Source organism: Apodemus sylvaticus, chromosome 3, assembly GCF_947179515.1.
Source record: "Apodemus sylvaticus chromosome 3, mApoSyl1.1, whole genome shotgun sequence".
Classification (NCBI taxonomy): Eukaryota; Metazoa; Chordata; class Mammalia; order Rodentia; family Muridae; genus Apodemus; species Apodemus sylvaticus.
In genome coordinates, this window is record NC_067474.1 from 114,507,388 (window position 1) to 114,533,760 (window position 26,373).

General features: G+C 38.9%; 2 protein-coding genes across 8 annotated transcripts in view; one reads left to right on the forward strand and one right to left on the reverse strand.

The window, feature by feature from the left end:
- Itgb3bp (integrin subunit beta 3 binding protein) overlaps positions 1-458 on the reverse strand; it is a 56,577-nt gene extending 56,119 nt beyond the window's left edge. For all 4 annotated transcript variants that reach the window (XM_052176837.1, XM_052176838.1, XM_052176834.1 and 1 more), the window contains exon 1: positions 321-458. Coding sequence is in view for 2 of the 4 variants with exons in the window: in XM_052176834.1 (XP_052032794.1) it covers positions 321-325 (5 nt within the window). In the remaining 2 variants the exon portion in view is untranslated. The remainder of the gene's footprint in view (positions 1-320) is intronic.
- A 127-nt stretch (positions 459-585) lies between these two features.
- Positions 586-26,373, forward strand: part of Efcab7 (EF-hand calcium binding domain 7) — a 69,107-nt gene continuing 43,319 nt past the window's right edge. Inside the window, exons 1-2 of one of the 4 annotated variants that reach the window (XM_052176833.1) lie at positions 586-649; positions 2,638-2,825. In XM_052176833.1, coding sequence (XP_052032793.1) covers positions 2,639-2,825 — 187 coding nt within the window. In that variant the 5' untranslated portion in view covers positions 586-649; position 2,638. The other 3 variants (XM_052176832.1, XM_052176830.1, XM_052176831.1) reach the window with 3 other exon arrangements.

The following is a 26,373-nucleotide window of genomic DNA, read 5'->3' on the forward strand; positions in this document are numbered from 1 at the left end:
TATTTAAAAGTTCTACAAATCCACGAGACATATTTAGTTAATACACTGTTTTATTCTCAGTCTGTTAACCCTAATTTATTTCAAGTTAGACATTACTCAAATTTAGTCCACAGCTTACACAATGATGGAGGTTTTGAGAGTCAAAGTGTTGGAAGAGTAGAGGTGGGTAAGGAATACCAAGCATCCCGACGCTGTCAACAGAGACAAGTTTATAGAAATAGAAAAGACAAGGTGACCATGGAGCCGCATACATTTCCTGCATATTCTTTTTGCTCATAGAGGGCCCGTAAAACAGCAACATCTAGGGAAGGGATACCTACGGCATTTCGGGACTCCGTTGCTGGATAGAACCAACTGAGAAACCTCAAACACGGAAGCATAAAAAGCCCGCGTTGAAAGCCTTGGATAAAGTGTCACATCGAATGCAGCTCGCCGGAAACAGTCTCCGCGCGAGAAAGAGCCCGAACGTGTGCAAGGAAATGGGGGTGCAGGGAGTCTAAGGCCATAACCTATCTAGCCACAGCCGCGTGCAGCACACGAACCTCTTTCCCTATTCTGGATAAACCAGCCTCGCAACAGATAAGCTACAATACCGGACTGTTCTCTTTCGGTCAAAGGTCCACAGATCTCTAGTCGGAGCGTTTGGAAGGTGCTCTGCCTCTTATTTCCGGTGGTGGAGAAGTGTAGTTGCTATGGTAATCTAAAAAAGGCGGAGGTCTGTCGCTTGCGCTGAGAGGTTTCGCGGAACTACTAAAGAAAATTGGCTGCTCTTCTTGGTTTGTGAGCTGAAATTAGGTAGCAACCAGCCCTCTCTCTTGCTCTATCGCTCACTCCGCTCCTCACTCTGCTCTCCCATCTGCTACGTTTACTTCAGTGTCCTCCTAAGAGCCAGTGCATGCCGCGAAACACACAAGGGAATGTAGCATTGTGGCCAGAGGAACACAGAAAACGCGGAGAGCTTGAATGGCGTTAGTTGTGACTGTTAGACAGAGCAGCGATGGTGACTGGATGGCTTTGTTTTCACTCCGCCCTTTAGACGCCTTAGGCGCTTTTAACCGTTTATTTTTCCTGCTTATTGTGTGCCTGGTTATTTATGGAGCCGTTTGCTGCAATACTCTCCAGGCCCCTGTCTCAGACTTAGGCTAGAATTTTAAATAAAAGGTGGTTTCCATGCCCTAGGGGTGCAATTATACATCTATTTAAGCTTCAGTTTAGACTCTCTTCAAAGGAAAGGAAAGAATAGAATTCTGGAACATTTCTGCCCTGGGATTTTCCTGTGAGAATAACCCTATTTGGAAGGAGCATTTGAAGAAGATCCTTAAAAATGTTTTTAAATTGCTTGCTGCAAACTGAGTGCTTGTTCTTCCTTATTGGAATAGTTTTCTTTCACTTTTGTGAGATGGTGTGCACGCATATGTGTTTAAAACCGATGTTTAATTATGGTGATACCAATTTGCAGTAACCAGACTGTGACACCACATCCCTATGGGGTCCTTCTAAATCTGGTGTAATATGAAAGTGTCAGGCAGGCGGTCTGTGTATTATAAATAGGGTACTTCATCCATGATAAGCGATTATTATCTTTCTTTCCCAAGTGTAAAAGACCTACATAATTCAAGAAGGTGCCAGTGTTTTAGGCCTCCTGAGTAAGAATCCAATGAGTCCTGAAGGGGACCCTACCTGTGTCATCTTATTGCTCAACTTGAACTATTCAATTTATTAGATTGGAATGTATTTTTAGAAGCCAACGCAGGATAAAGTAAGGTTGGAAGCCATTAGACCACCAGAACAATTTTGCACTGCATAGTAGCCTTTGTTCAATAAACCTACATCCACATTAAAAGAAGAAACTAATGAAATTTCACAACTTATTGTTGACTGGGTGACATCTCTGTCCCTCAATTTCATCATCTGTAAAATGGACAAAAAGTACCTGGTCAGTGTAGTAAAGGATCAAATAAGATGTTTGATTGTATATTGATGTCTTATGAACATATGTGCTGTATTGACCCTAAATATTATTACTAGTAAAGGAACTATAGAAAGTCCACTGTAATCAGTGAAACTTCAAATATTCAGTGATTTGACATGAGCTGTATTATAGAAATGTGAATGAAATGGTAGTTAATCCTGCTATGGAGGGTGGGTCCAACTGCAGTTGATTTGCATAAAAAATCTCACTGTTGGGGAATTTCACTCCATGTGTGTTTTCGTTAGCATGTATGTGTCCTGAGGTATTCTATATGTTTCATATTTGTGAACTGATGTAATCTTAACAACCCTGTGAAGTCTCCCCTGAAGTCTTATTTTGAGATGATGCAAGTGTGCATTGTCTTTGTTCTGATTCTTTTGTTTTATACAACATCATTATACATTGTATCAATATACATTGACCAACATCAATATACATTGTATATTTGGAAAATTATATAATTTGTGTATGTATATAATTAGAAATCAGTTGTTAAGAACTTATTCTACTTAACATATAAGTTCATAGAGATGTTATAATATTTATCTTTTTTATTCTATATATAAAACTTGAATACCTAGTATGCCCTTCCCCCATGGTGGCACATTTGCATTTTAGGTGATTTAAATCGAATAAATTAAATTTTTTTCATTATTTTCTAACAGAATGGCCAGCAGTCCTGGAAGTGATGCAGCTTTGGGTACTCAGAAGTCAGTGCTTTCGGGGAGCCCTCGAACAAAGACATTCCCTCTAACGGAACAGGAGGTATTTTATATGAATTGTAGAGCCGCCTACTTAACTATCTTCAAAAGCAGCTTGGAAAACATTATTTCTAAAGATCAACTTTATCTAGGTAAATATTTTGAAGTTGAACATTTTCCCTTATTTATTGAAGTTAATAGAATGAAAAGTTTGAATTAAAATTACATCATCAAATCATTCCAATTTCACAGTGAGACAAGCAAAAGACCTTTAAGAAACAATAGCTGTTTATGTAGTTGCATATTCTAGGGACTTCCAAATTTTATAGGTATCTTTTCCTCTCTCCTCTATATCTATCTATCTATCTATCTATCTATCTATCTATCTATCTATCTATCATCTATCTATCTAATCTCTGTATATGTATATATATATATACATATATATATGTATATATATATGGGATTGTGTGTTCAAAGCTTCCATAAGTTAGTACTTAAGAGTTGGTATTGTTGCTGTTTTTTCAATTGAATTATTTCCATTGTTTTATTCCTTTAAAAATTTCTTAAATGTAAATTCTCCTTCCTTTTCTCCTCCCCTGTTTTCCCTCTTATCTCCCCTGCCTCCTCCACCATCCCCTCCTCTCTTTCTTCCCAGAAGAGGGGAGGCCTCCCATGGACATCAACCAGCCCTGGTATATCAAGCCACAGCAAGACTAGGTACATCCTCTTCCATCGAGGCCAGAAAAGGCAGCCCAGTTAGGGGAAAGGGATCCAAAGGCAATGTAGTCATATACAGCCCCCGCTTCTACTTCAGGAGTCCCACATGAAGACCCGTCTGCTACATATGTGCAGAGGGCCTAGGTCCGCCCTGTTCAGGCTCTCTGGTTAGTGATTCAGTCTACATGGGCCCCCATAGGCCCAGGTCAGCTGACTCTAGGTTTTCTTCTGGTGTCTGGCCCCTCTGTCTCCTTCACTCCTTCATCCCCTTCTTCCACAGGATTGATTTTCCAACCTCCACTCAGTGTTTGACTGTAGGTCTTTGTATCAGCTTCAACAGTTGCTGGGTGAAGCCCCTCTGACAATGTTAATGCTAGGCTTCTGTCTGCAGGAATGGCATAATATCATCAATAGTGTCAGGGGTGGGCTCCCTCTCATGGTATGGGAGTCAGTCACTTGACTGACTCTTCCCTCAAATTCTGCTTCATCACCTACCCCTGCACATCCTGTAGGCAAGAAAAATTGTGGGTTTGTGACTGGGTTGATGTCTCATCTTGCATTAGAATTCTTGCCTGGCTACAGGAGATGATCAATTCCAGCTCCATATATAACCCCCATTGCTAGGATTTTTAGCTAGGTTTGCCATCACAGACAGATTCCTGGGAATTTTCGTTGTTCTAGGTTTCTAGCTCATCCCGGAGATGCCTCCCGAAGTGTAGTTGTCTCCCCTAATACTCTCTCCTTCTGCCTTCCTCATTTCTTCTGTTTCCATCCCCGTCCTGTCCCGAATCCAGTCCCCTCCTTTCATCCGCCACCAGTGTCTAATCTATTTCCCCTTCTCAGTGAGATTCAAGTTTGTTACTCTCTCTTCTTGGGCTTGCCTTCTTACTTAGCTTCTTTGGGTCTGTGGTTTGTAGCATGGTTATCCTGTACTTTATGACTAATATCCACTTAGAAGTGAGGACATACTATGTTTGTCTTTCTGGGTCTGGGTTACCTTATTCAGAATGATCTTTTCTAGTTCCATTTGCCTGCAAATTTCATGCTATTGTTTTTAATGGCTGAATAATACCCCATTGTGTAAATACCACATCCTCTTTGTCCATTCTCAGTTGAGGGACATCTAGGTTGTTTCTAGTTTCTGTTTCTTATGAAAAAAGCTGCTATGAACATAGTTGTGCAGGGGTCCTTATAGGATGGCGGGTTTCTTTTGAGTTATATGCCCAGGAATGGAATAGATAGGGCTTGAGGTAGATCTGTTTCCTCTTTTCTGAGAAACTGCCAAATTGATTTCCAAAGTGGATATACAAGTTTCCACTCCCACAAGCAGTGGAGGAGTGTTCCCCTTGTTCCACATCCTCTTCAGGATTGATCTTAGCCATTCTGACAGGAGTAAGCTGGAATCTCAGAGTTGTTTTGATTTGCATTTCCTCAATGACTAAGGATGTTGAACATTTAAATATTTCATGGCCATTAAAGATTTCTCTGTTGAAAATTCTGTTTATAGCTGTACCCCATTTTTTAATTTTTGTTATTTGGTTCATTGATGCCTAGTTTAAGTTCTTTATATATTTTGGATGGCAGCCCTCTGTCAGATGTGGAGTTGATGAAAACCTTTTCCCATTTGTAGGCTGCTTTTTTTTTTTTTTTGCTCCTTTTGACAGTTTTTTTTTGCCTTACAGAAGCTTTTCAGTTTCATAAGGTCCCATTTGTTAATTGTTGATCTTAGTGCCTGAGCTATTGGTGATTTATTCAGGAAATTTCCTGTGCCAATGAATTCAAGGCTATTTCCCACTTTCTTTTCTATCAGGGTTAGTGTATCCAGTTTTATGTTGAGGTCTTTAATCCACTCGGACCTGAGTTTTAGGCAGGATCTGTAGATCTATAGATCTATAGATCTATTTGCATTCTTTTGCAAGAAGACATTCAATGAGACCAAAACCATTTGTTGAAGATGTTTTCTTTTTTCCATTGTATAGTTTTGGCTTCTTTGTCAAAAATCCAGAATTCTTAGGTGTGTGGATTTGCTTCTGGCTCTTCAATTCAATTCCATTGATTAACTTGTCTGTTTCCATACCAATACCACGCAATATTTCTTACGATTCTTCTGTAGTACAGCTTGAGATCAGGAATGGTGATACCTCCAGAAGTTTTTTTTTTTTTTTTTATTGTACAGGATTGTTTTAGCTATCCTGGATTTTTTGTTCTTTCTTTCCTTTCCTTTCCTTTCCTTTCCTTTCCTTTCCTTTCCTTTCCTTTTCTTTCCTTTCCTTTCCTTTCCTTTCCTTTTCTTTTCTTTTATTTTCTTTGTTTCTTTCTTTGTTTCTTTCTTTGTTTCTTTCATTCTTTCTTTCTTTCCTTCTTTTTTCTTGGAGTATTCTCTCTCTCTTTTTTTTCTTTTTTTAAAATTTGATATATTCTTTATTTACATTTCAAATGATTTCCCCTTTCCTGGATTCCCCCTCCCAGAAAGTCCCATAAGCCCTTTTCTCTCCCCCTGTTCCCCAATCTACCCCTTCCTGCTTCCTTGTCCTGGTATTCCCCTACACTGTTGCACTGAACCTTTCTAGGACCAGGGGCCTCTCCTTCCTTCTTCTTGGGCTTTATTTGATATGTAAATTGTGTCTTGGGTATTCCAAGCTGCTAGGCTAATATCCCCTTATCAGTGAGTGTATACCATGACTGTTCTTTTGTGATTGGGTTACCTCACTTAGGATGATATTCTCCAGTTCCATCCATTTGTCTAAGAATTTCGTGAATTCATTATTTTTAGTGGCTGAATAGTACTCTATTGTGTATGTATGTATGTGTGTGTGTATATATATATCTCACATTTTCTGTATCCATTCCTCTGTTGAGGGATATCTGTGTTCTTTACAACTTCTGGCTATTATAAATAGGACTGCTACGAACATAGTGGAACATGTGTCCTTATTACATGCTGGGGAATCCTCTGGGTATATGCCCAGGAGTGGTATAGCAGGGTCTTTCGGTAGTATCATGCCCAGTTTTCTAAGGAACCGCCAGACTGATTTCCAAAGTGGTAGTACCAGCTTGCAACCCCACCAGCAGTGGAGGAGTGTTCCTCTTTTTCCACATCCTCACCAGCACCTGTTTTCTCCTGAGTTTTTGATTTTAGTCATTCTGACTGGTGTGAGGTGAAATCTCAGGGTTGTTTTGATTTGCATTTCCCTGATGACTAAGGATGTTGAACATTTCTTTAGGTGTTTCTCCACCATTCTATATTCCTCAGGTGAAAATTCTTTGTTTAGCTCTGTACCTCATTTTTAATGGGGTTATTTGGCTCTCTGGAGTCTACCTTCTTGAGTTCTTTGTATATCTTGGTTATAAGCCCTCTGTCAGATGTAGGGTTGGTAAAGATCTTTTCCCAATTTGTTGGTTGCCATTTTGTACTTTTGACAATGTCCTTTGCCTTACAGAAACTCAGTAATTTTATGAGGTCCCATTTGTCAATTCTTGATCTTAGAGCATAAGCTATTGGTGTTTTGTTCAGGAACTTTTCCCCTATGCCCATGTCCTCAAGGCTCTTCCCCAGTTTCTTTTCTATTAGTTTCAGTGTGTCTGGTTTTATGTGGAAGTCCTTGATCCACTTGGACTTGAGCTTAGTACAAGGAGATAAGAATGGATCAATTGCATTTTTCTGCCTGCTGACCTCCAGTTGAACTAGCACCATTTGTTGAAAAGGCTATCTTTTTCCCACTGGATGGTTGTAGCTCCTTTGTCAAAGATCAAGTGACTATAGGTGTGTGGGTTCATTTCCAGGTCTTCAATTCTATTCCATTGGTCTACTTGCCTGTCACTGTATCAATACCATGCAGTTTTTAACACAATTGCTCTGTAGTACTCCTTGAGGTCTGGGATACTGATTCCCCCAGAAGTTCTTTTACTGTTGAGGATAGTTTTAGCTATCCTGGGGCTTTTGTTATTCCAGATGAATTTGAGAATTGCTCTTTCTAACTCTATGAAGAATTGAGTTGGGATTTTAATGGGGATTGCATTGAATCTGTGTATTGCTTTTGCCAGGATGGCCATTTTTACTATATATATCCTGCTAATCCAAGAGCATGGAAGATTTTTCCATCTTCTGAGGTCTTCTTGGATTTCTTTCTTTAAAGAATTGAAATTCCTCTTATACAGATCTTTCACTTGTTTGGTTAGGGTCACACCAAAATACTTTATATGTGGCTATTGTGAAGGGTGTCATTTCCCTAATTTCTTTCTCAGCCTGTTTATCCTTTGAGTATAGGAAGGCTACTGATTTTCTTGAGTTAATTTTATATCCAGCCACTTTGCTGAAGTTGTTTATCAGCTGTAGGAGTTTGCTGGTGGAATTTTTTGGGTCATTTAAGTATACTATCGTATCATCTGCAAATAGTGATAATTTGACTTCTTCCTTTCCAATTTGTATTCCTTTTACCTCCTTATGTTGTCTAATTGCTCTAGCTACAACTTCAAGTACTATATTGAATAAATATGGAGAGAGGGCAGCCTTGTCTAGTCCCTAATTTTAGTCGGACTGCTTCAAGTTTCTCTCCATTTAGTTTGATGTTGGCTACTGGTTTGCTGTATATTGCTTTTATTATGTTTAGGTATGGGCCTTGAATTCCTGTTCTTTCCAAGACCTTTAACATGAAAGGATGCTAAATTTTGTCAAATGGTTTTTCAGCATCTAATGAAGTGACCATGTGGTTCTTTTGTTTGAGTTTGTTTATGTAGTGGATTACATTGACAGATTTCTGTATATTGAACCATCCCTGCATCCTTGGGATGAAACCTACTTGATCATGGTTTTGACGTGTTCTTGGATTCGATTGGCAAGAATTTTATTGAGTATTTTTGCATCAATATTCATAAGGGAAATTGGTCTAAGGTTCTCTTTTTTTGTTGGATCTTTGTGTGGTTTTGGTATTAGTGAAATTGTGACTTCATAGAATGAGTTGGGTAATGTTCCTTCTGTTTCTATTTTGTGGAATAGTTTGAAGAGTATTGGTATTAGGTCTCCTTTGAAGGTCTGATAGAATTCTGCACTAAAACCATCTGGTCCTGTGCTTTTTATGGTTGGAAGACTGTCAATGACCCCTTTTATTTCTTTAGGTGTTATGGGACTGTTTAGATGGTCTTTCTGATCCTGATTAAATATTGGTAGTTGGTATCTCTCTAGGAAATTATCCATTTTATCCAAATTTTTCCAGTTGTGTTGAATATAGATTTTTATAGTAGGATATAATTTTTTTAATTTCCTCAGTTTCTGTTGTTGTTATTTCTCCCCTTTTCTTGTTTTTCCTTCTTTTCTTTTTCTTTTTCTTTCCTTTTTTTTCTTTTTTTTTTTTTTTTTTTTTTGGTTTTTTGGATTTGTTTTTTTTTTTTAAGACAGGGTTTCTCTGTATAGCCCTGGCTGTCCTAGAACTCACTCTGTAGACCAGGTTGGCCTTGAACTCAGAAATCCGTCTGCCTCTGCCTCCCAGCATGCTGGGATTACAGGCGTGCACCATCACCGCCCTTTTCATTTCTGATTTTGTTAATTTGGATACTGTTTCTGTGCCCTCTGGTTAGTCTGGATAAGGTTTATCTATCTTGTTGATTTTCTCAACAAACCAGCTTCTGGATTTGTTGATTCTTTGTATAGTTCTTTTTGTCTCAACTTGGTTGATTTCATCTCTGAGTTTGATGATTTCCTGCCTTCTACTCCTCTTGGGTGTATTAGCTTCTTTCTGTTCTAAAGCTTTCAGGTATGCTGTTAAGCTGCTAGTGTATGCTCTCTCCAGTTTCTTTTTGGAGGCACTCAGAGCTATGAGTTTTCCTCTTAGCACTGCTTTCATTGTGTCCCATAAATTTGGCTATGTTGTGCCTTCAATTTTATTAAATTCTAAAAAGGTTTTGATTTCTTTCTTTATTTCTTCCTTGACCAAGGTATCATTGAGTAGAGCATTGTTCAGCTTCCATGTGTATGTGGGCTTTCTGTTGTTTTTGTTGCTATTGAAGACCACCCTTACTCCATAGTGATCTGATAGGAGACATGAAATTAGTTCAATCTTCTTATATCTGTTGAGGTCTGTTTTGTGGCCAATTATATGGTCAATTTTGGATAAGGTACTATGAGGTGCTGAGAAGGTATATTCTTTTGATTTAGGATGAAATGTTCTATAGATACCTATTAAATCCATTTGGTCCAAAACTTCTGTTAGTTTTACTGTGTCTCTGTTTACCTGTGTTTCCCTGATCTGTCCCTTGAAGAGAGTAGGGTGTTTAAATCCCCCACAATTATTATGTGGGGGGAGATGTGTGCTTTAAGGTTTAGTAAGGTTTCCTTTACGAATGAGGGTGCCCTTGTATTTGGGGCATAGATGTTCAAAATTGAGAGTTCTTTCTGGTATATTTTTCTTTTGAAGAGTATAAAGTGTCCTTCTTTGTCCTTTTTGATGACTTTTAGTTAAAAGTCTATTTTATTGGATATTAAAATGGCTACTTCAGCTTGTTTCCCGGGACCATTTGCTTGGAAAAACTGTTTTCTAGCCTTTTACTCTGAGGTAGTGTTTATCTTTGACACTGAGATGTGTTTCCTGTATGCAAGCAAAATGTTGGGTCTTGCTTATGAATCCAGTCTGTTAGTCTATGTCGTTTTATTGGGGAATTGCGTCCATTGATGTTAAGAGATGTTAAGGAATATTGATTGCTGCTTCCTGCTATTTTTGATGTAATTTTTATGTTTGTGTGGTTATCCTCATTTGGGTTTGTTGAAAGATTAATTTCTTGCTTTTTCTAGTGTGTATTTTCCCTCCTTTTGTTGGTGTTTTCCATTCATTATCCTTTGAAGGGCTGGATTTGTGGAAAGATACTGTGTAAATTTGTTTTTGTCATGAAATACCTTGGTTTCTCCATCTATGATAATTGAGAGATTTGCTGGATATAGCAGTCTGGGTTGGCATTTGTGTTCCCTTAGGGTCTGTATGACATCAATCCAGGCTCTTCTGGCTTTCATCGTCTCTGGTAAGAAGTCTGGTGTAATTCTGATAGATCTACCTTTATATGTTACTTGACCTTTTTTCCTTACTGCTTTTAATATTCTTTCTTTGTTTAGTATATTTGGTGTTTTAATTATTATGTCACGGGAGTAATTTCTTTTCTGGTCAAATCTATTTGGAGTTCTGTAGGCTTCTTGTATGTTCATGGGCATCTCTTTAAGTTAGGGAAGTTTACTTCTATAATTTTGTTGAAGACATTTACTGGCCCTTTATGTTGGAAATCTTCACTTTCTTTTATACCTATAATCCTTAGGTTTGGTCTTCTCATTTTGTCCTGGATTTCCTGAATGTTTTGGGTCAGGAGCTTTTTGCATTTTTCATTTTCTTTTGACTGTTGTATCAGTGCTTTCTAAGGTATCTTATGCATCTGAGATTCTCTCTTCTATCTCTTATATTCTGTTGTTGATGCTTGGATTTATGACTCCTGACTTCTTTCCTAGGTTTTCTATGTCTCGAGTTGTTTACCTTTGTGATTTCATTATTGTTTCTACCTCCTTTAGATCCTGGATGACTTTGTTTAATTCCTTCACCTGTTTTGTTGTGTTTTTCCCTTAGTTTGTCAAGAGCTTCTCCCTGTTTACTTGTGTTCTCCAGTATTTCTTTAGGGAGTTATTTATGTCCTTCTTGAAGCCCTCTATGAAGCCCTCCATCAGTATCTTGACCTGTGATTTTAAATCCAAATCTTGTTTTTCTGGTGTGTTGGGGTATCCAGGACTTGCTGTTGTGGGAGAATTGGGTTCAGATGATGCCATATTGCCTTGATTACTGTTAGCAACATTCCTACATTTGCCTTTTGCCGGCTGGTTATCTCTGGTGTTAGTTGGTCCTGCTGTCACTGACTGTTGCTTACCCCTCCGGAGTGCCTGCAGGCCTATGTCAGCAACCCTGGGTGACCTGCTTTCCCCTGGCACAAATTTCTGTGGTGCTGCCGAGTTCCTGGGTGCAGGTGGAATCCTGGTGAGGTGTGTCCCAAGCGATCCTCTACTCTGGTAGTCCCTGCCTACCAATATGTTATACAGTTATAGGAGCAAAGATGGCAGCCGAGACCCACTCTCTTGTAATTGTATTTTGGTATGTAGCTCTGTGGCTCCGATCAACTCTGGATGCAGGCTGTGCTGGATTTCTCCTCCATGCAGCTGATTGTATCTTTTGGAGTATTCTCAGTGCACTAAGATTCTACTCATATGACTCCAAGTTTTTTGTTTTTCTATATAAAGTTGACCATTGTTTTGCAAAGTCTGTAAAGGATTGTGTTGGGAGGTGGAGAGATTATTCAGTGGTTAAGAGCACTGACTGCTCTTCCAGAGGTCCTGAGTTCAATTCCCAGCAGCCACATGGTGGCTCACAACCATCTGCAATGGGATCTGATGCCCTCTTCTGTAGTGTCTGAAGACATCAACAGTGTACTCATATACATGAAAATAAATAAATAAATAAATAAATAAATAAATAAATAAATAAATTAATTAATTAATTTTAAGAAAAAAAAGAATTGTGTTGTAATTTTGATGGGAATTGTGTTGAATCTGTAGATTGTTTTTGGTAGGATGGCCATTTTACTATGTTAATACTGGTCCATGAGCATGGGAGATCTTTCTATCTTCTTACATCTTCTTCAATTTTTTTTCTTCAAAGATGTGAAGCTCTTGTCATACAGATCTTTCACTTACTTGGTTAGAGTTACACTAAGATATTTTCTATTATTTGTGGCTGTTGTGAGGGATGATACTTCTTGAATTTCTTTTTCAGCCCGTTTATCATTTGTATAAAAGAAGGCTCCTGAGTTTTTGAGTTAATTTTGTATATAGTCACTTTGCTTAAGGTATTTATCAATTGTAGGAGTTCTCTTGTAGAATTTCTGGGGTCACTTATGTATGTTATCATATCATCTATGAATAGCGATACATTGACTTCTTTCTTTCTAACTTGTATTCCCTTGATCTCCTTTTGTTGCCTTATTGCTCTAGCTAAAACTTCAAGTACTATATTGAATACATATGAAGAGACTGGAGAGCCATGTCCCAACTTGAATTGCTTCAAGTTTCCCTCCAGTTAATTTGATGTTGGCTATTGGCCTGCTATATATTGCCTTTATTGTGTTTAGATATGTGCCTTGTATCTCCTGATCTCTCCAAGCCTTATTTATTTATTTATTTATTTATTTATTTAAATTTAATCTTTTTTTTTTTAAAGTCCAGACTTTATCCCCTTCCTGGTTTACCCTCTGACCGTTCCACATCCCATACCTCTTCCCCTCCCCACTTCCCCAGTCTCCATGAAGATGTCCCTACCCCAACACCCATCCTTCCAGACTTCCTCACTTCCTGGAGATTTCATTGTCTTGAGGGTTAGGTGCATCTTCTTTGAGTGAGTCCAGGCCCGGCAGTCCTCTGCTGAATATGTGTTGGGACTCATAACAGCTGCTATATACTGCCTGGTTGGTGGCTCAATGAGAGATCTTGGTGGTCCAGGTTAGTTGAATCTGCTGGTCTTATAGGGTCTTCCTCCTCAGCTTCTTCCAGTTTTTCCCTAATTCAAGTACAGGCGTCAGCAGCTCTGTCCATTGGTTGGGTGTAAATATCTGCATCTGACTCTTTCAGCTGCTTGTTGGGTCTTTCTGAGGGCAGTCATGGTAGGCCCCTTTTGGTGAGCACACCATAGCATCAAAAATAGTGTCAGGCCTTGGGGCCTCCGCTTGAACTAAATCCCACTTGGGGCCTGTCTCTGGACCTCCTTTTCCTCAGTTTCTTCTCCATGTTTGTCCCTGCTGTTCTTTCAGACTGGAACAGTTCTGGGACAGAGTTTTTGACTGTGGGAAGGCAACCCCATCCATCTACTTGATACCCTATCTTTCTGCTGGAGGTGGCACTACAAGACTCCTCTCCCCACAGTAGGGCATTTGATCTAAGGTCCTTTCTTTAGGATAATCTCTGATAATCCTCATCCAATGTATTCCAAATCTGATACATTCTAGAGGGTCCCCTCACCTACTACCTCCCAAAGGTTACCTGTTTCCATTCTTTCTGCTGGCCCTCAGGGCCTCAGTCCTGTTTCCCCCACCCAAAACCTGATCATGCTCCCCTTTTCTCCTCCCTGTCCCCTCTCCCACCCAGGTCTCCCCACCCCCCAGTGATAGCTTTTTTCTCCCTCCCAAGTGCTACTGAGGCATCCTCACTTGGGCCCTTCAGCTTGTTAACCTTCTTGAGTTCTGTGGATTGTATCCTGGGTATTCTGTACTTTTTTTTTTTTTTGCTAATATCTGCATATTAGTGAGAATATACCATGCATGCCCTCACTAATAAGTGGATATTAGCCAAAGTTACCTCACTCAGGATGATATTTTCTAGTTTCATCTATTTGCCTGCAAAACTCATGATGTCCTTGTTCTTAATAGCTGAGTAGTATTCCATTGTGTAAATGAACCACATTTTCTGTATCCATTCTTCTGTTGTGGGACATCTGGGTTGTTTCTAGCTTATGGCTATCACAAATAAGGATGCTATGAATATAGTGGAACATGTGCCCTGTGGCATGGTGGAGCATTTTTTGTGACCAAGTATATGGTCAATTTTGGAGAAGGTGCTGAAAAGAAGGTGTATTTTGGCATTTGGGTAAAATACTCTATCAATATTTGTTAGGTCCAATTAAGTCATAGCATCTGTTAGTTCCATTATTTTACATTATTTAGTTTCTGTCTGGATGACCTGTCCTTTGGTGAAAGTGCAATGTTGAAGTCTCTTACTATTAATATATGTGGTTCAGTGCATGATTTTGGCTTTAGTTATGTTTCTTTTATGAATGTGGGTGCCCTCGCATTTGCAGCATGGACATTTAGAATTGATACATAATCCCTTGATTAGTTTGAAGTATCCTCCATCTCTTTTGATTAATTTTGGTTTAAATCTTTTTTCAACCCTTTACTGTAAGGTAATATCTGTCTTTGATGTTGAGGTGTGTGTGTGTGTGTGTGTGTGTGTTTATGCAGTATAATGATGGATCCTGATTTTTAATCCATTCTGATAGTCTATGTCTTTTTATTGAGGAATTGAGTCTATTCATATTGAGAAATATTAAAGACCAATGATTGCTAATTCTTGTTATTTTGATGTTGGTGGTAGTAGTGTGTGTTTGTGTGTGTGCACACATGTGCTCCCCTTCTTTTGGATTTGCTGGTATAAAATTGTTCCCTGTTTTCTTGGATGTAGTTAACTTCCTTCAGTTGGAGGTTTCTTTCTAATAACTTCTGTAGGGCAGGATTTGTGGGTAGATATTGTTTAAATTTAGTTTTGTCATAGAATATCTTGTTTTCTTCATCTATGGTGATGGAAAGTTTTGTTGGATGTACTAGTCTAGGCTCTCTTAGAGATTGCAAGACATCTGCCAGGCCCTTTTGGCTTTTAGAGTCTCTCCCGAGAAGTAAGGTGTAGTTGTGATAGATCTAACTTTATATGCTACTTGGCCTTTTTCTCTTGTGGCTTTTAATATCTTTGTTTTGTACATTTGGTGTTTTTATTATTTCATTTTATTTTATTTTATTTTTACTGTTTTGATTATTATATTACAGAAGATTTTCTCTTTTGGTCCAATTTATTTAGTGTTCTGTAAGCTTCTTTTATGTTTTTAGGTATCTCTTTTTTTAGGTTAGGGAAATTTTCTTCTATGATTTTGTCAAAAATATGTTCTGGACCTGAAAACTGGAAATCTCTTATTCTATTCCTATTGTTCTTAGGTTTGGTCTTTTCAAAAGTGTCCCAGATATTCTAGATGTTTTGTGTCAGAAACTGTTTAGATATAACATTTTTTGGCTAATCTATGAATTTCTACTATCATATCTTCTATGCCTGAGGCTCTCTTCCATCTGTTATATTCTGTTGGTGATGCTTGGGTCTGTAGTTTCTGTTTTCTTACCTAGGTTTTCCATCTCCAGGATTCCCTCAGTTTGAGTTTTCTTCATTGCTTTTCTTTCCATTTTCAGGTCTTGAACAATTTTATTAATCAAAATACATAAAATAAAATGCATTTTTACAGCATGTAAAATACAATATCCAGGGCTTACTGTAATATGACAGCTTGGCTCTGATGGTGCCATATTTCCCTGGCTCTTGGTTTTTTGGTTCTTTTTTTTTCTAATTATGAATTTTTTATTTTTATAAGGGCATTTACCATAAGTTCTACTATGTAAACTTATGAATGAATATTACAGTATTTACTATAGGCACAATATTGTGTCAGGAATACCCTAAACTTGTACATTTTGCATGACTAAAATGTAATGTTAATTTAATAGCAACTCTCCATTTCCCATTAACAATAGCCACTGAAACACTACTCTCCTCTGCACTTCAGGTAGACTACTTCTATTTTTTTGAGAAGAAAGAGGTTTTTTCATCTTATATCTTACAGTACATTATGAATGATAGCTAGACAGGAAATCAAACATGAACTTGGAGGCAGGCACTGAAGAAGAGGTCATGAAGGAATAGAATTACTATCTTGTGTAGACCTATTTCTTGTTCCAGCTGTTCAGGGATGACTCTTGCAATAGTAAATCATCAGTTAAGAAAATACTCAATGATCTTTTGCCTCCAATCTAATGGAGACATTTTCTTTTTTCTTTTTTTTTTTTTTGCATAATTTATACCTATACATGATGATTGTTCATTTTTATTTGTTTTTTTCATTTTTTTATTATTTTTTAGCTGATTACATTTTTTTATTCGATATATTTTTTATTTACATTTCAAATGATTTCCCCTTTTCTAGCCCCCTACTCCCCAAAAGTCCCGTAAGCCCCCTTCTCTCCCCCTGTCCTCCCACCCACTCCTTCCCACTTCTCTGTTCTGGTTTTGCCGAATACTGCTTCACTGAGTCTTTCCAGAACAAGGGCCACTCCTCCTTTCTTCTTGTACCTCATTTGATGTGTGGATTATGTTTTGGGTATTCCAGTTTTCTAGGTTAATATCCACTTATTAGTGAGTGCATACCATGATTCACCTTTTGAGTCTGGGTTACCTCACTTAGTATGATGTTCTCTAGCTCCATCCATTGGCCTAAGAATTTCATGAATTCATTGTTTCTAATGGCTGAATAGTACTCCATTGTATAGATTTACCACATTTTTTGCATCCACTCTTCTGTTGAGGGATACCTGGGTTCTTTCCAGCATCTGGCAATTATAAATAGGGCTGCTATGAACATAGTAGAGCATGTATCCTTATTACATGGTGGGGAATCCTCTGGGTATATGCCCAGGAGTGGTATAGCAGGATCTTCTGGAAGTGAGGTGCCCAGTTTTCGGAGGAACCGCCAGACTGCTTTCCAGAGTGGTTGTACCAATTTGCAACCCCACCAGCAGTGGAGGAGTGTTCCTCTTTCTCTACACCCTCTCCAACACCTGCTGTCTTCTGAATTTTTAATCTTAGCCATTCTGACTGGTGTAAGATGAAATCTCAGGGTTGTTTTGATTTGCATTTCCCTAATGACTAATGAAGTTGAGCATTTTTTAAGATGCTTCTCCGCCATCTGAAGTTCTTCAGGTGAGAATTCTTTGTTTAACTCTGTACCCCATTTTTTAATAGGGTTGTTTGGTTTTCTGGAGTCTAACTTCTTGAGTTCTTTATATATATTGGATATTAGCCCTCTATCTGATGTAGGATTGGTGAAGATCTTTTCTCAATTTGTTGGTTGCCAATTTGTCCTCTTGATGGTGTCCTTTGCCTTACAGAAACTTTGTAATTTTATGAGGTCCCATTTGTCAATTCTTGCTCTTAGAGCATACGCTATTGGTGTTCTGTTCAGAAACGTTCTCCCTGTACCGATGTCCTCAAGGGTCTTCCCCAGTTTCTTTTCTATTAGCTTCAGAGTGTCTGGCTTTATGTGGAGGTCCTTGATCCATTTGGATTTGAGCTTAGTACAAGGAGACAAGGATGGATCAATTCGCATTCTTCTGCATGCTGACCTCCAGTTGAACCAGCACCATTTGTTGAAAAGGCTATCTTTTCTCCATTGGATGTTTTCAGCCTCTTTGTCGAGGATCAAGTGGCCATAGGTGTGTGGGTTCATTTCTGGATCTTCAGTCCTGTTCCATTGATCCTCCTGTCTGTCACTGTACCAATACCATGCAGTTTTTAACACTATTGCTCTGTAGTATTGCTTGAGGTCAGGGATACTGATTCCCCCAGACTTTCTTTTGTTGCTGAGAATAGTTTTAGCTATCCTGGGTTTTTTGTTATTCCAGATGAATTTGATAATTGCTCTTTCTAACTCTGTGAAGAATTGAGTTGGGATTTTGATGGGTATTGCATTGAATCTGTATATTGCTTTTGGCAAAATGGCCATTTTAACTATATAGATTCTACTGATCCATGAGCATGGGAGGTTTTCCCATTTTTTGAGGTCTTCTTCCATTTCCTTCTTCAGAGTCTTGAAGTTCTTGTCATACAGATCTTTCACATGTTTGGAAAGAGTCACCCCAAGATACTTTATACTGTTTGTGGCTATTGTGAAGGGGGTCATTTCCCTAATTTCTTTCTCAGCCTGCTTATCCTTTCAGTATAGGAAGGCCACTGATTTGCTTGAGTTGATTTTATAACCTGCCACTTTGCTGAAGTTGTTTATCAGCTGTAGGAGTTCTCTAGTGGAGTTTTTTGGGTCACTTAGGTAGACTATCATGTCATCTGGAAATAATGATAGTTTGACTTCTTCCTTTCCAATTTGTATCCCTTTGACCTCCTTATGTTATCGAATTGCCCGAGCTAGTACCTCAAGTACAATATTGAAAAGATAAGGAGAAAGGGGGCAGCCCTGTCTAGTCCCTGATTTTAATGGGATTGCTTCAAGTTTTTCTCCATTTAGTTTGATGTTGGCTACCGGTTTGCTGTATATTGCTTTTACTATGTTTAGGTATGGGCCTTGAATTCCTGTTCTCTCTAAGACTTTAAGCATGAAAGGATGCTGAATTTTGTCAGATGCTTTTTCAGCATCCAATGAAATGACCATGTGGTTTTTTTCTTTGAGTTTGTTTATGTAGTGGATTGCATTGATGGATTTCCGTATATATTGAACCAACCCTGCTTTCCGGGATAAAGCCTACTTGATCATGGTGGATGATCGTTTTGATGTGTTCCCGGATTCGGTTGGCAAGAATTTCATTGAGTACTTTTGCATCGATGTTCATAAGGGAAATTGGTCTGAAGTTCTCTTTCTTTGTTGGATCTTTGTGTGGTTTTGTTATCAGCGTAATTGTGGCTTCGTAGAAGGAATTAGGTAGTGTTCCTTCTGTTTCTATTTTGTGGAATAATTTGAAGAGTATTGGTGTTAGGTCTTCTTTGAAGGTCTGATAGAATTCTGCACTGAAACCATCTGGTCCTGTGCTTTTTTTGGTTAGAAGACTTTCTATGACTCCTTCTATTTCTTTAGGCGTTATGGGACTGTTTAGATGATCTATTTGGTCCTGATTTAATTTTGGTATTTGGTATCTGTCAAGGAAATTGTCCATTTCCTCCAGATTCTCCAGTTGTGTTGAGTACAGGCTCTTGTAGTAGGATCTGATGATTTTTTTGGATTTCCTCAGTTTCCATTGTTATATCTCCCTTTTCATTTCTAAGTTTGTTAATTTGGATACTTTCTCTGTGCCCTTTGGTCAGTCTGGCTAAGGGTTTATCTATCTTGTTGATTTTCTCAAAGAACCAGCTCCTGGTTTTGTTGATTCTTTGTATGGTTCTTTTTGTTTCTACTTGATTGATTTCGGCCCTGAGTTTGATGATTTCCTGCCTTCTACTCCTCCTGGGCGAAATAGCTTCTTTTTGTTCCAGGGCTTTCAGGTGTGTCATTAAGCTGGTAATGTATGCTCTCTCCATTTTCTTTTTGGAGGCACTCAGGGCTATGAGTTTTCCTCTTAGCACTGCTTTCATTGTGTCCCATAGATTTGGGTATGTTGTGTCTTCATTTTCATTGTGTTCTAAAAAGTCTTTAATTTCTTTCTTTATTTCTTCCTTGACCAAGGTATCATTGAGTAGAATATTGTTCAGTTTCCATGTGTATGTGGGTTTTCTGTTGTTTTTGTTGCTATTGAAGACCACTTTTACTCCATAGTGATTTGATAGGAGGCATGGGATTAGTTCGATCTTCTTATATTTGTTGAGGTCTGTCTTGTGACCAATTATATGGTCGATTTTGGAGAAGGTACCATGAGGTGCTGAGAAAAAGGTATATTCTTTTGCTTTAGGATAGAATGTTCTATATATATCTGTTAAATCTAATTGGTCCAAAGCTTCAATTAGTTTCATTGTGTTCCTGTTCAGTTTCTGTTTTCCTGATCGGTCCATTGAGGAAAGTGCAGTGTTGAAGTCACCCACAATTATTGTGTTAGGTGCAATGTGTGCTTTGAGCTTTAATAAAGTTTCTTTTATGAATGAGGGTGCCCTTGCATTTGGAGCATAGATGTTCAGGATTGAGAGTTCTTCTTGTTGTATTTTTCCTTTGACCAGCAAGAAGTGTCCCTCAGAGTCTCTTTTGATGACTTTGGGTTGAAAGTCAATTTTATCTGATATTAAAATGGCTACTCCAGCTTGTTTCCTGAGACCATTTGCTTGTAAAATTGTCTTCCAGCCTTTTACTCTAAGGTAGTGTTTGTCTTTGACCCCAAGCTGTGTTTCCTGTAAGCAGCAAAATGTAGGGTCCTGTTTCTTTATCCAGTCAGTTAGTCTATGTCTTTTTATTGGGGCATTGAGTCCATTGATGTTAAGAGATATTAAGGAATAGTGATTGTTACTTCCTGTCATTTTTGACATTATTTTTTAAATTTGATTGGTTAACTTGTTTTGGGTTTGATGAAAGGTTACTATCTTGCTTTTTCCAGGGTGAAGTTTCCCTCCTTGTATTGGTGTTTTCCTCCTATTATCCTTTGTAGGGCTGGGTTTGTGGATAGATATTGGGTAAACTTGGTTTTGTCATGGAATATCTTAGTTTCTCCATCTATGGTGATTGAGAGTTTTGCTGGATATAGTAGTTTTGGCTGGCATTTGTGTTCTCTTAGAGTCTGCATGAGATCTGCCCAGGATCTTCTAGCCTTCATAGTCTCAGGTGAAAAGTCTGCTGTGATTCTGATAGGTCTTCCTTTATATGTTACTTGGCCTTTTTCTCTTACTGCCTTTAATATTCTTTCTTTGTTTAGTACATGTGGTGTTTTGATTATTATGTGACGGGAAGTATTTCTGTTCTGGTCCAGTCTGTTTGGAGTTCTGTAGGCTTCTTGTATATTCATGGGCATCTCTCTCTTTAGGTTAGGGAAGTTTTCTTCCATAATTTTATTGAAGATATTTGCTGGCCCTTTAAGTTGTAAATCTTCACTCTCATCTATGCCTATAATCCTTAGGTTTGGTCTTCTCATTGTGTCCTGGATTTCCTAGATATTTTGGGTTACAAGCTTTTTGCATTTTGCATTTTCTTTAACTGTTGAGTCCATGGTTTCTATGGTATCATCAGCATCTGAGATTCTTTCTTCTATCTCTTGTATTCTGTTGTTGATATTTGCATCTCTGTCCCCTGATTTCTTCCCAAGGCTTTCTATCTCCAAAGTTGTCTCCCTTTGAGTTTCCTTAGTTGTTTCTACTTCTGATTTTAGATCCTGGATGGTTTTGCTTAGCTCCTTCACTTGCTTGTTTGTGCTTTCCTGTAATTCTTTAAGAGATTTTTGTGTTTCCTCTTTCATGACCTCAGCCTGTTGACCAAAGTTCTCCTGTATTTCTTTAAGTGTTTTTTGCGTTTCCTTATTATTGGCTTTTGTATTCTCCTGGATTTCTTTCAATGATTTTTGTGTTTCTCTTGCAAGGGCTTCTAACTTTTGATCCATTTTCTCCTGAATTTCTTTCAGTATGTCCTTCATGTGTTTCTGTACCAGCATCATGACCAGTGATTTTAAATCCAAATCTTGTTTTACTGGTGTGATGGGGTATCCAGGACATGCTGGTAAAGGAGAATTGGGTTCAGATGTTGCCATATTGCCTTGATTTCTGTTAGTGACGTTCCTGCGTTTGCCTTTTGCCATCTAGTTCTCACTGGTGTTAGTTGGTCTTGTCAATGTTGGACTCACCAGTGCACGCTGCCCCTTCCCAGGTGGTAAGCACAGCTTACCTCCTGCACTGCCTGGAGACAGGGTGCTGTTGCCCAGGCTGTTCAGATCCCAAAGCAGACACCTGAAGGCTCCCGCTGGGGCCTGCTGGATTCACCGGAGCGCACCGACTTCTCCCCGCTGCCTGCCCGGAAGCCCCTCTTGCCTCTTGCAGGACCTGGAGATGTGGTGTTGCTGCCCAGGCTAATCTGGATCCGGAAGTGGAGAGATCTGAGGGCTCCTGCCAGAGGCCTCAGGACTGGAACCTAAGCTCCGTGCCACAGGAGCAAGCTGTGCTGTGAGCTCCCAGACTGCCTCTGGGTGCACACCAGGTCTCCCGCACTTCCTGGAGACCGAGTGTTGTGGCCCAGGCTGTTCAGATCTCAAAGCAGGCACCTGAAGGCTCCTGCTGGGGCCCGCTGGATTCACCGGAGCACACCGACTTCTCCCCGCTTGCCACCCGGAAGCCCCTCTTGCCTCTTGCAGGACCTGGAGATGTGGTGTTGCTGCCCAGGCTGATCTGGATCCGGAAGTGGAGAGATCTCAGGGCTCTCGCCAGAGTCCTCAGGACTGGAACCTAAGCTCTGTACCACAGGAGCAAGCTGTGCTGTGAGATCCCAGACTGCCTCTATGGAGACATTTTCTTAACTGAAGTTTCCTTTTTCAGTTTGACTCCTGTTAGACTATATTTGGCAAAAAACAAAGAACCAAAGAAAAAAGAGAGGAAGGAAGAAAGAAAGACAGACAGAGAGAAAAATAAAAATAAAGAAAGATTTTCTCAAAGAATCAGCTCTCCTCGTTTTGATTCTTTGTGTAGTTCTTTTTGTTTCTACTTGGTTGATTTTAGCCCTGAGTTTGATATTTTCCTGCCATCTACTGCTCTTGAGTGTGTTCGCTTCTTTTTGTTCTAGAAATTTCAGTTGTGCTGTTAAGCTGCTAGTGTATGCTGTCTCCAGGTTCTTTTCTGAGGCACTCAGAGCTACAGGTTTTCCTCTTAGCACTGCTTTCATTGTGTCCCATAAGTTTAAAAAGTCTCTGATTTCTTTATTTCATCCTTGACCAAGCTATCATTGAGTAAACGCATAATTCAGTTTCCATGTGTATGTGGGCTTTCTGTTGTTTTTGTTGCTATTGAAGATCAGCTTTAGTCTGTGGTGATCAGATAGGATGCATGAGATTATTTCAATATATTTGTATCAATTGAGGATGTTTTTGTGACTGATTATATAGTCAATTTTAGAGAAGGTACCATGAAGTGCTGAGAAAAACATATATTCTTTTGTTTTAGGATGAAATGTTCTATAGATATCTGTTAAAACCATGTACTATGTCTCTGTTTAGTTTCTGTTTCCATAATCTGTCCATTGCTGAGAGTGGGGTATTGAAGTCTCTCACTATTATTGTGTGGGGTATGATGTGTGCTGTGAGCTTTAGTGAAGTTTCTTTTATGAATGTGGGTCCCCTTGCATTTGGAGCATAGATGTTCAGAATTGAAAGTCCTTCTTGGTAGATTTTTCCTTTGATGAGTATGAAGTGTTCTTCCTTATCTTTTTTTGATAACTTTTGGTTGAAAGTTGATCTTATTCCATATTAGAATTTGCTTGGAAATTTGTTTTCCAGCCCTTACACTGAGGTAGTATCTGTCTTTAACACTGAGGTGCATTTCCTGTATGAAGCAAAATGCTGGGTCCTGCTTATGTATCCAGTCTGTTGGTCTATGTCTTTTTATTGGGGAAGGTAGTCCACTGATATTAAGAGATATTAAGGAATAGTGATTGTTGCTTCCTGTTATTTTGGTTGTTAGAGGTGGAATTATGTTTGTGTGGCTATCTTCTTTTGAGTTTGTTCTAGGTTTTTTCTAGGGTGTAGTTTCCCTCCTTGTGTTGTAGTTTTCCTCTATTATCCTTTGTAGGGCTAAATTTGTGGAGAGATAGTTGTGTAAATTTGTTTTTCTCCTGGAATATCTTGGTTTCTCCATCTATGGTAATTGAGAGTTTGCTGGGTTTAGTAGCTTGGGCTGGCATTTGTTTTCTTTTAGGATCTGTATAACATCTGCCCAGGATCTCCAAGCTTTCATAGTCTCTGGTGAGAAGTCTGGTGTAATTCTGATAGGTCTGCCTTTATATGTTGCTTAACCTTTTCCCCTTCTTTTAATATTCTTTCTTTGTTTTGTGCATTTGGTGTTTTAACTATTATGTGACAGGAGAAATTTCTTTTCTGGTCCAATCTATTTGGAGTTCTGTAGAATACTTGTATGTTTATGGGCATTTCTTTCTTTGGTTAGAGAAACTTTCTTCCATAATTTTGTTGAAGATATTTACTGACCCTTTAAGTTGGGAATCTTCGCTTTCTTCTATACCTATTATCCTTAGGTTTGGTCTTATTGTGCCCTGGATTTCCTGGATGTATTGTGTTAGGAGCTTTTTGTATTTAGTACTTCCTTTGACTGCTGTGTCAGTGTTTTCTATGGTATCTTCTGCAGCTTGGATTCTCTCTTCTTTAGCTTGTATTCTGTTGGTGATGCTTGCATCTATGACTCCTGGTCTATTTCCTAGGTTTTCTATCTCCAGGTTGTCTCCTTTTGTAATTTCTTTATTGTTTCTACTTCCACTTTTAGATCCCGGATAGTTTTGTTCAATTCCTTCACCTGTTTGGTTGTGTTTTCCTGTAATTCTTTAAGGGATTTTTGTGTTTCCTCTTTAAGGGCTTCTACCTGTTTACCTGTGTTCTCCAGTATTTCTTTAAGGGAGTTATTTTTGTCCTTCTTAAAGTCCTCTATCATCATCATGAGATGTGACTTTAAATCAGAGTCTTGCTTTTCTGATGTGTTGGGGTATCTGGGGCTTGCTGTGGTGGAGAACTGGTTTCTGTTGGTAGGGTTGCCCTTGCCTCTCGCCATCTGGATATCTCTGGTTATCTGGTTATCTGGTCTTGCTGTCTCTGACTTTGGCTTGCCAGTCCTGCAAGCCTGTGTTTCAGTACTCGTAGAAGACAAGTTCTCTCTGGGAGGAATTTGGGTATGGAGAGCTGTGGCGCAGGGTCAGTCTGGTGTGTAGAGGGGAACTTGAAGGATCCTGTCTTTGGATGTTCCTTGGTTCCTGTGTCTTGGTGATTCTGGGCTAGTCCCTCTTGGGCCAGGAATTTGAGCAGAAGTGGTGTTGTTACCTGTGCTCACAGGTGGGCCAGCACTCCTGGGAGATCAGCTTTCTCCCAGCGGTATTTGGTTATGGAGCGCTGTGGTACAGGAACAGCTCTGGGTGCAGACGGAAACCTGAAGGGTTTATTGTGTTCTTAAGTTGATCTTTAGCCATCTGTTTGTTGCTGGTGTTGGCAGGTTTCTAGGAATATAGGCAGAGTTGGGGGCTCAAAAATGGAGCACAGGGGACAGGGTGCAGCTCACTGCTGATTGGCGTGCTCCTGAGGGACCTGGCAGGTAGGGAATTTGGGATAAGGGGGATCTCATCTCCTTGTCACTGGTGCCAGCAGGCCTCAGAGCATGCCTGCAGAGCTGTGAGCTAGAAAAATGGAGAGCGGAGGAGGTAGGTGTCGTTCATTGCTTTTGGGTGTGTCCTGAGGGGACCTAGCAGTCAAGGGCTTGGAGGTAGGGTCACACTTAGCTGTCCCTGGTGTCAGCAGTCCCCTGGGAATTCAGGCAGATTTGTGTCTTGTTGCTGTTTTTATTTGTTGGTATGTGGTTTATATTTATAATAATGAAATAAAAACATTTCTGTCTTACTCATCTGAATTTTTAAAAACTATTTTTAAAAAGATTTATTTCTTTTGTTTTATGTATAAGTATTTTGCTTGCATGAATATGCATTTCCCTTGGAACTAGAGTTACAGACAATTGTGAGCTGCCATGTAGGTGCTGGGAGTTGAACCCAAGTCCTCTGAAAAGGCAGCCAGTGCTCAATCACTGAGCCATTTATCCAGCACCCACTAGTCTGAATTTTGACCGGCATTAAAGAAAAGATAATGAATATGCTAAACTTGAGTCTAATGACTGTAAAAAATAAATAACCAGAGATGAATGAAGTTTCAGAAGAGAATTAAGAGTTGGGTAGTTTCATTTCTTATTTTACCCATTATCAGATTTTAAAATTCTTCTGGTTGCAAAAGTCCTCCAGATCACTGAGTCTGATTCTTCCAAGGCTATTGGAGGTCTGGGTACTCTCAGTGTTCAGTCAGGAGCAAGTGGTAAATGGTGATAGCAGGGAATGCATGTGACTCTTGGCAGTTTTATCTAGGCTAACATGAGAAGAAGAAATGGAACTCTTTGCCTTCATTAGAACTAATTTCCTTATACTAAAATTCTGCTATGTTTCTGTAGAAATGTCTTAGGTTTTTATGCATATGATCTTTCTGAGAAAATTCATTTGGAGGAATGTTTAAAAAATTGACAAGATTAAAATATATTTGCTATCTAAATAAAAGACCTTTATTAAGTAGTTTAAGAACAAATGCACGTAGTGTAAGCAATTTTAAAATTAGCAAACTTTCATCTTGAATTTTAAATATTTGTATTTAACTGGCATATATTAAATAGTATAGGCAGAAATCCAGTTAATTAAAATTCCAATTTGATGCTGTTGCTAAAGTACTTAAGCTTTTGTTCTTTTGAAAATAGACAATGAATTTGTTAAGTTGAAAACTTTTAGCACACCTTGCTTTAGTGTAGTACTTGAATTGTTAATTAAAATGTGTTAATTAGATACTGCTGATCCTGTGAAATTATGGGTAGGTTTTAGCATTTCCAGTGCTACATGTAGTTTTGGTTTAAAGTGGATTGTTCTTTGTCACACTGTTGGGCTAACGATAGCGTTTACA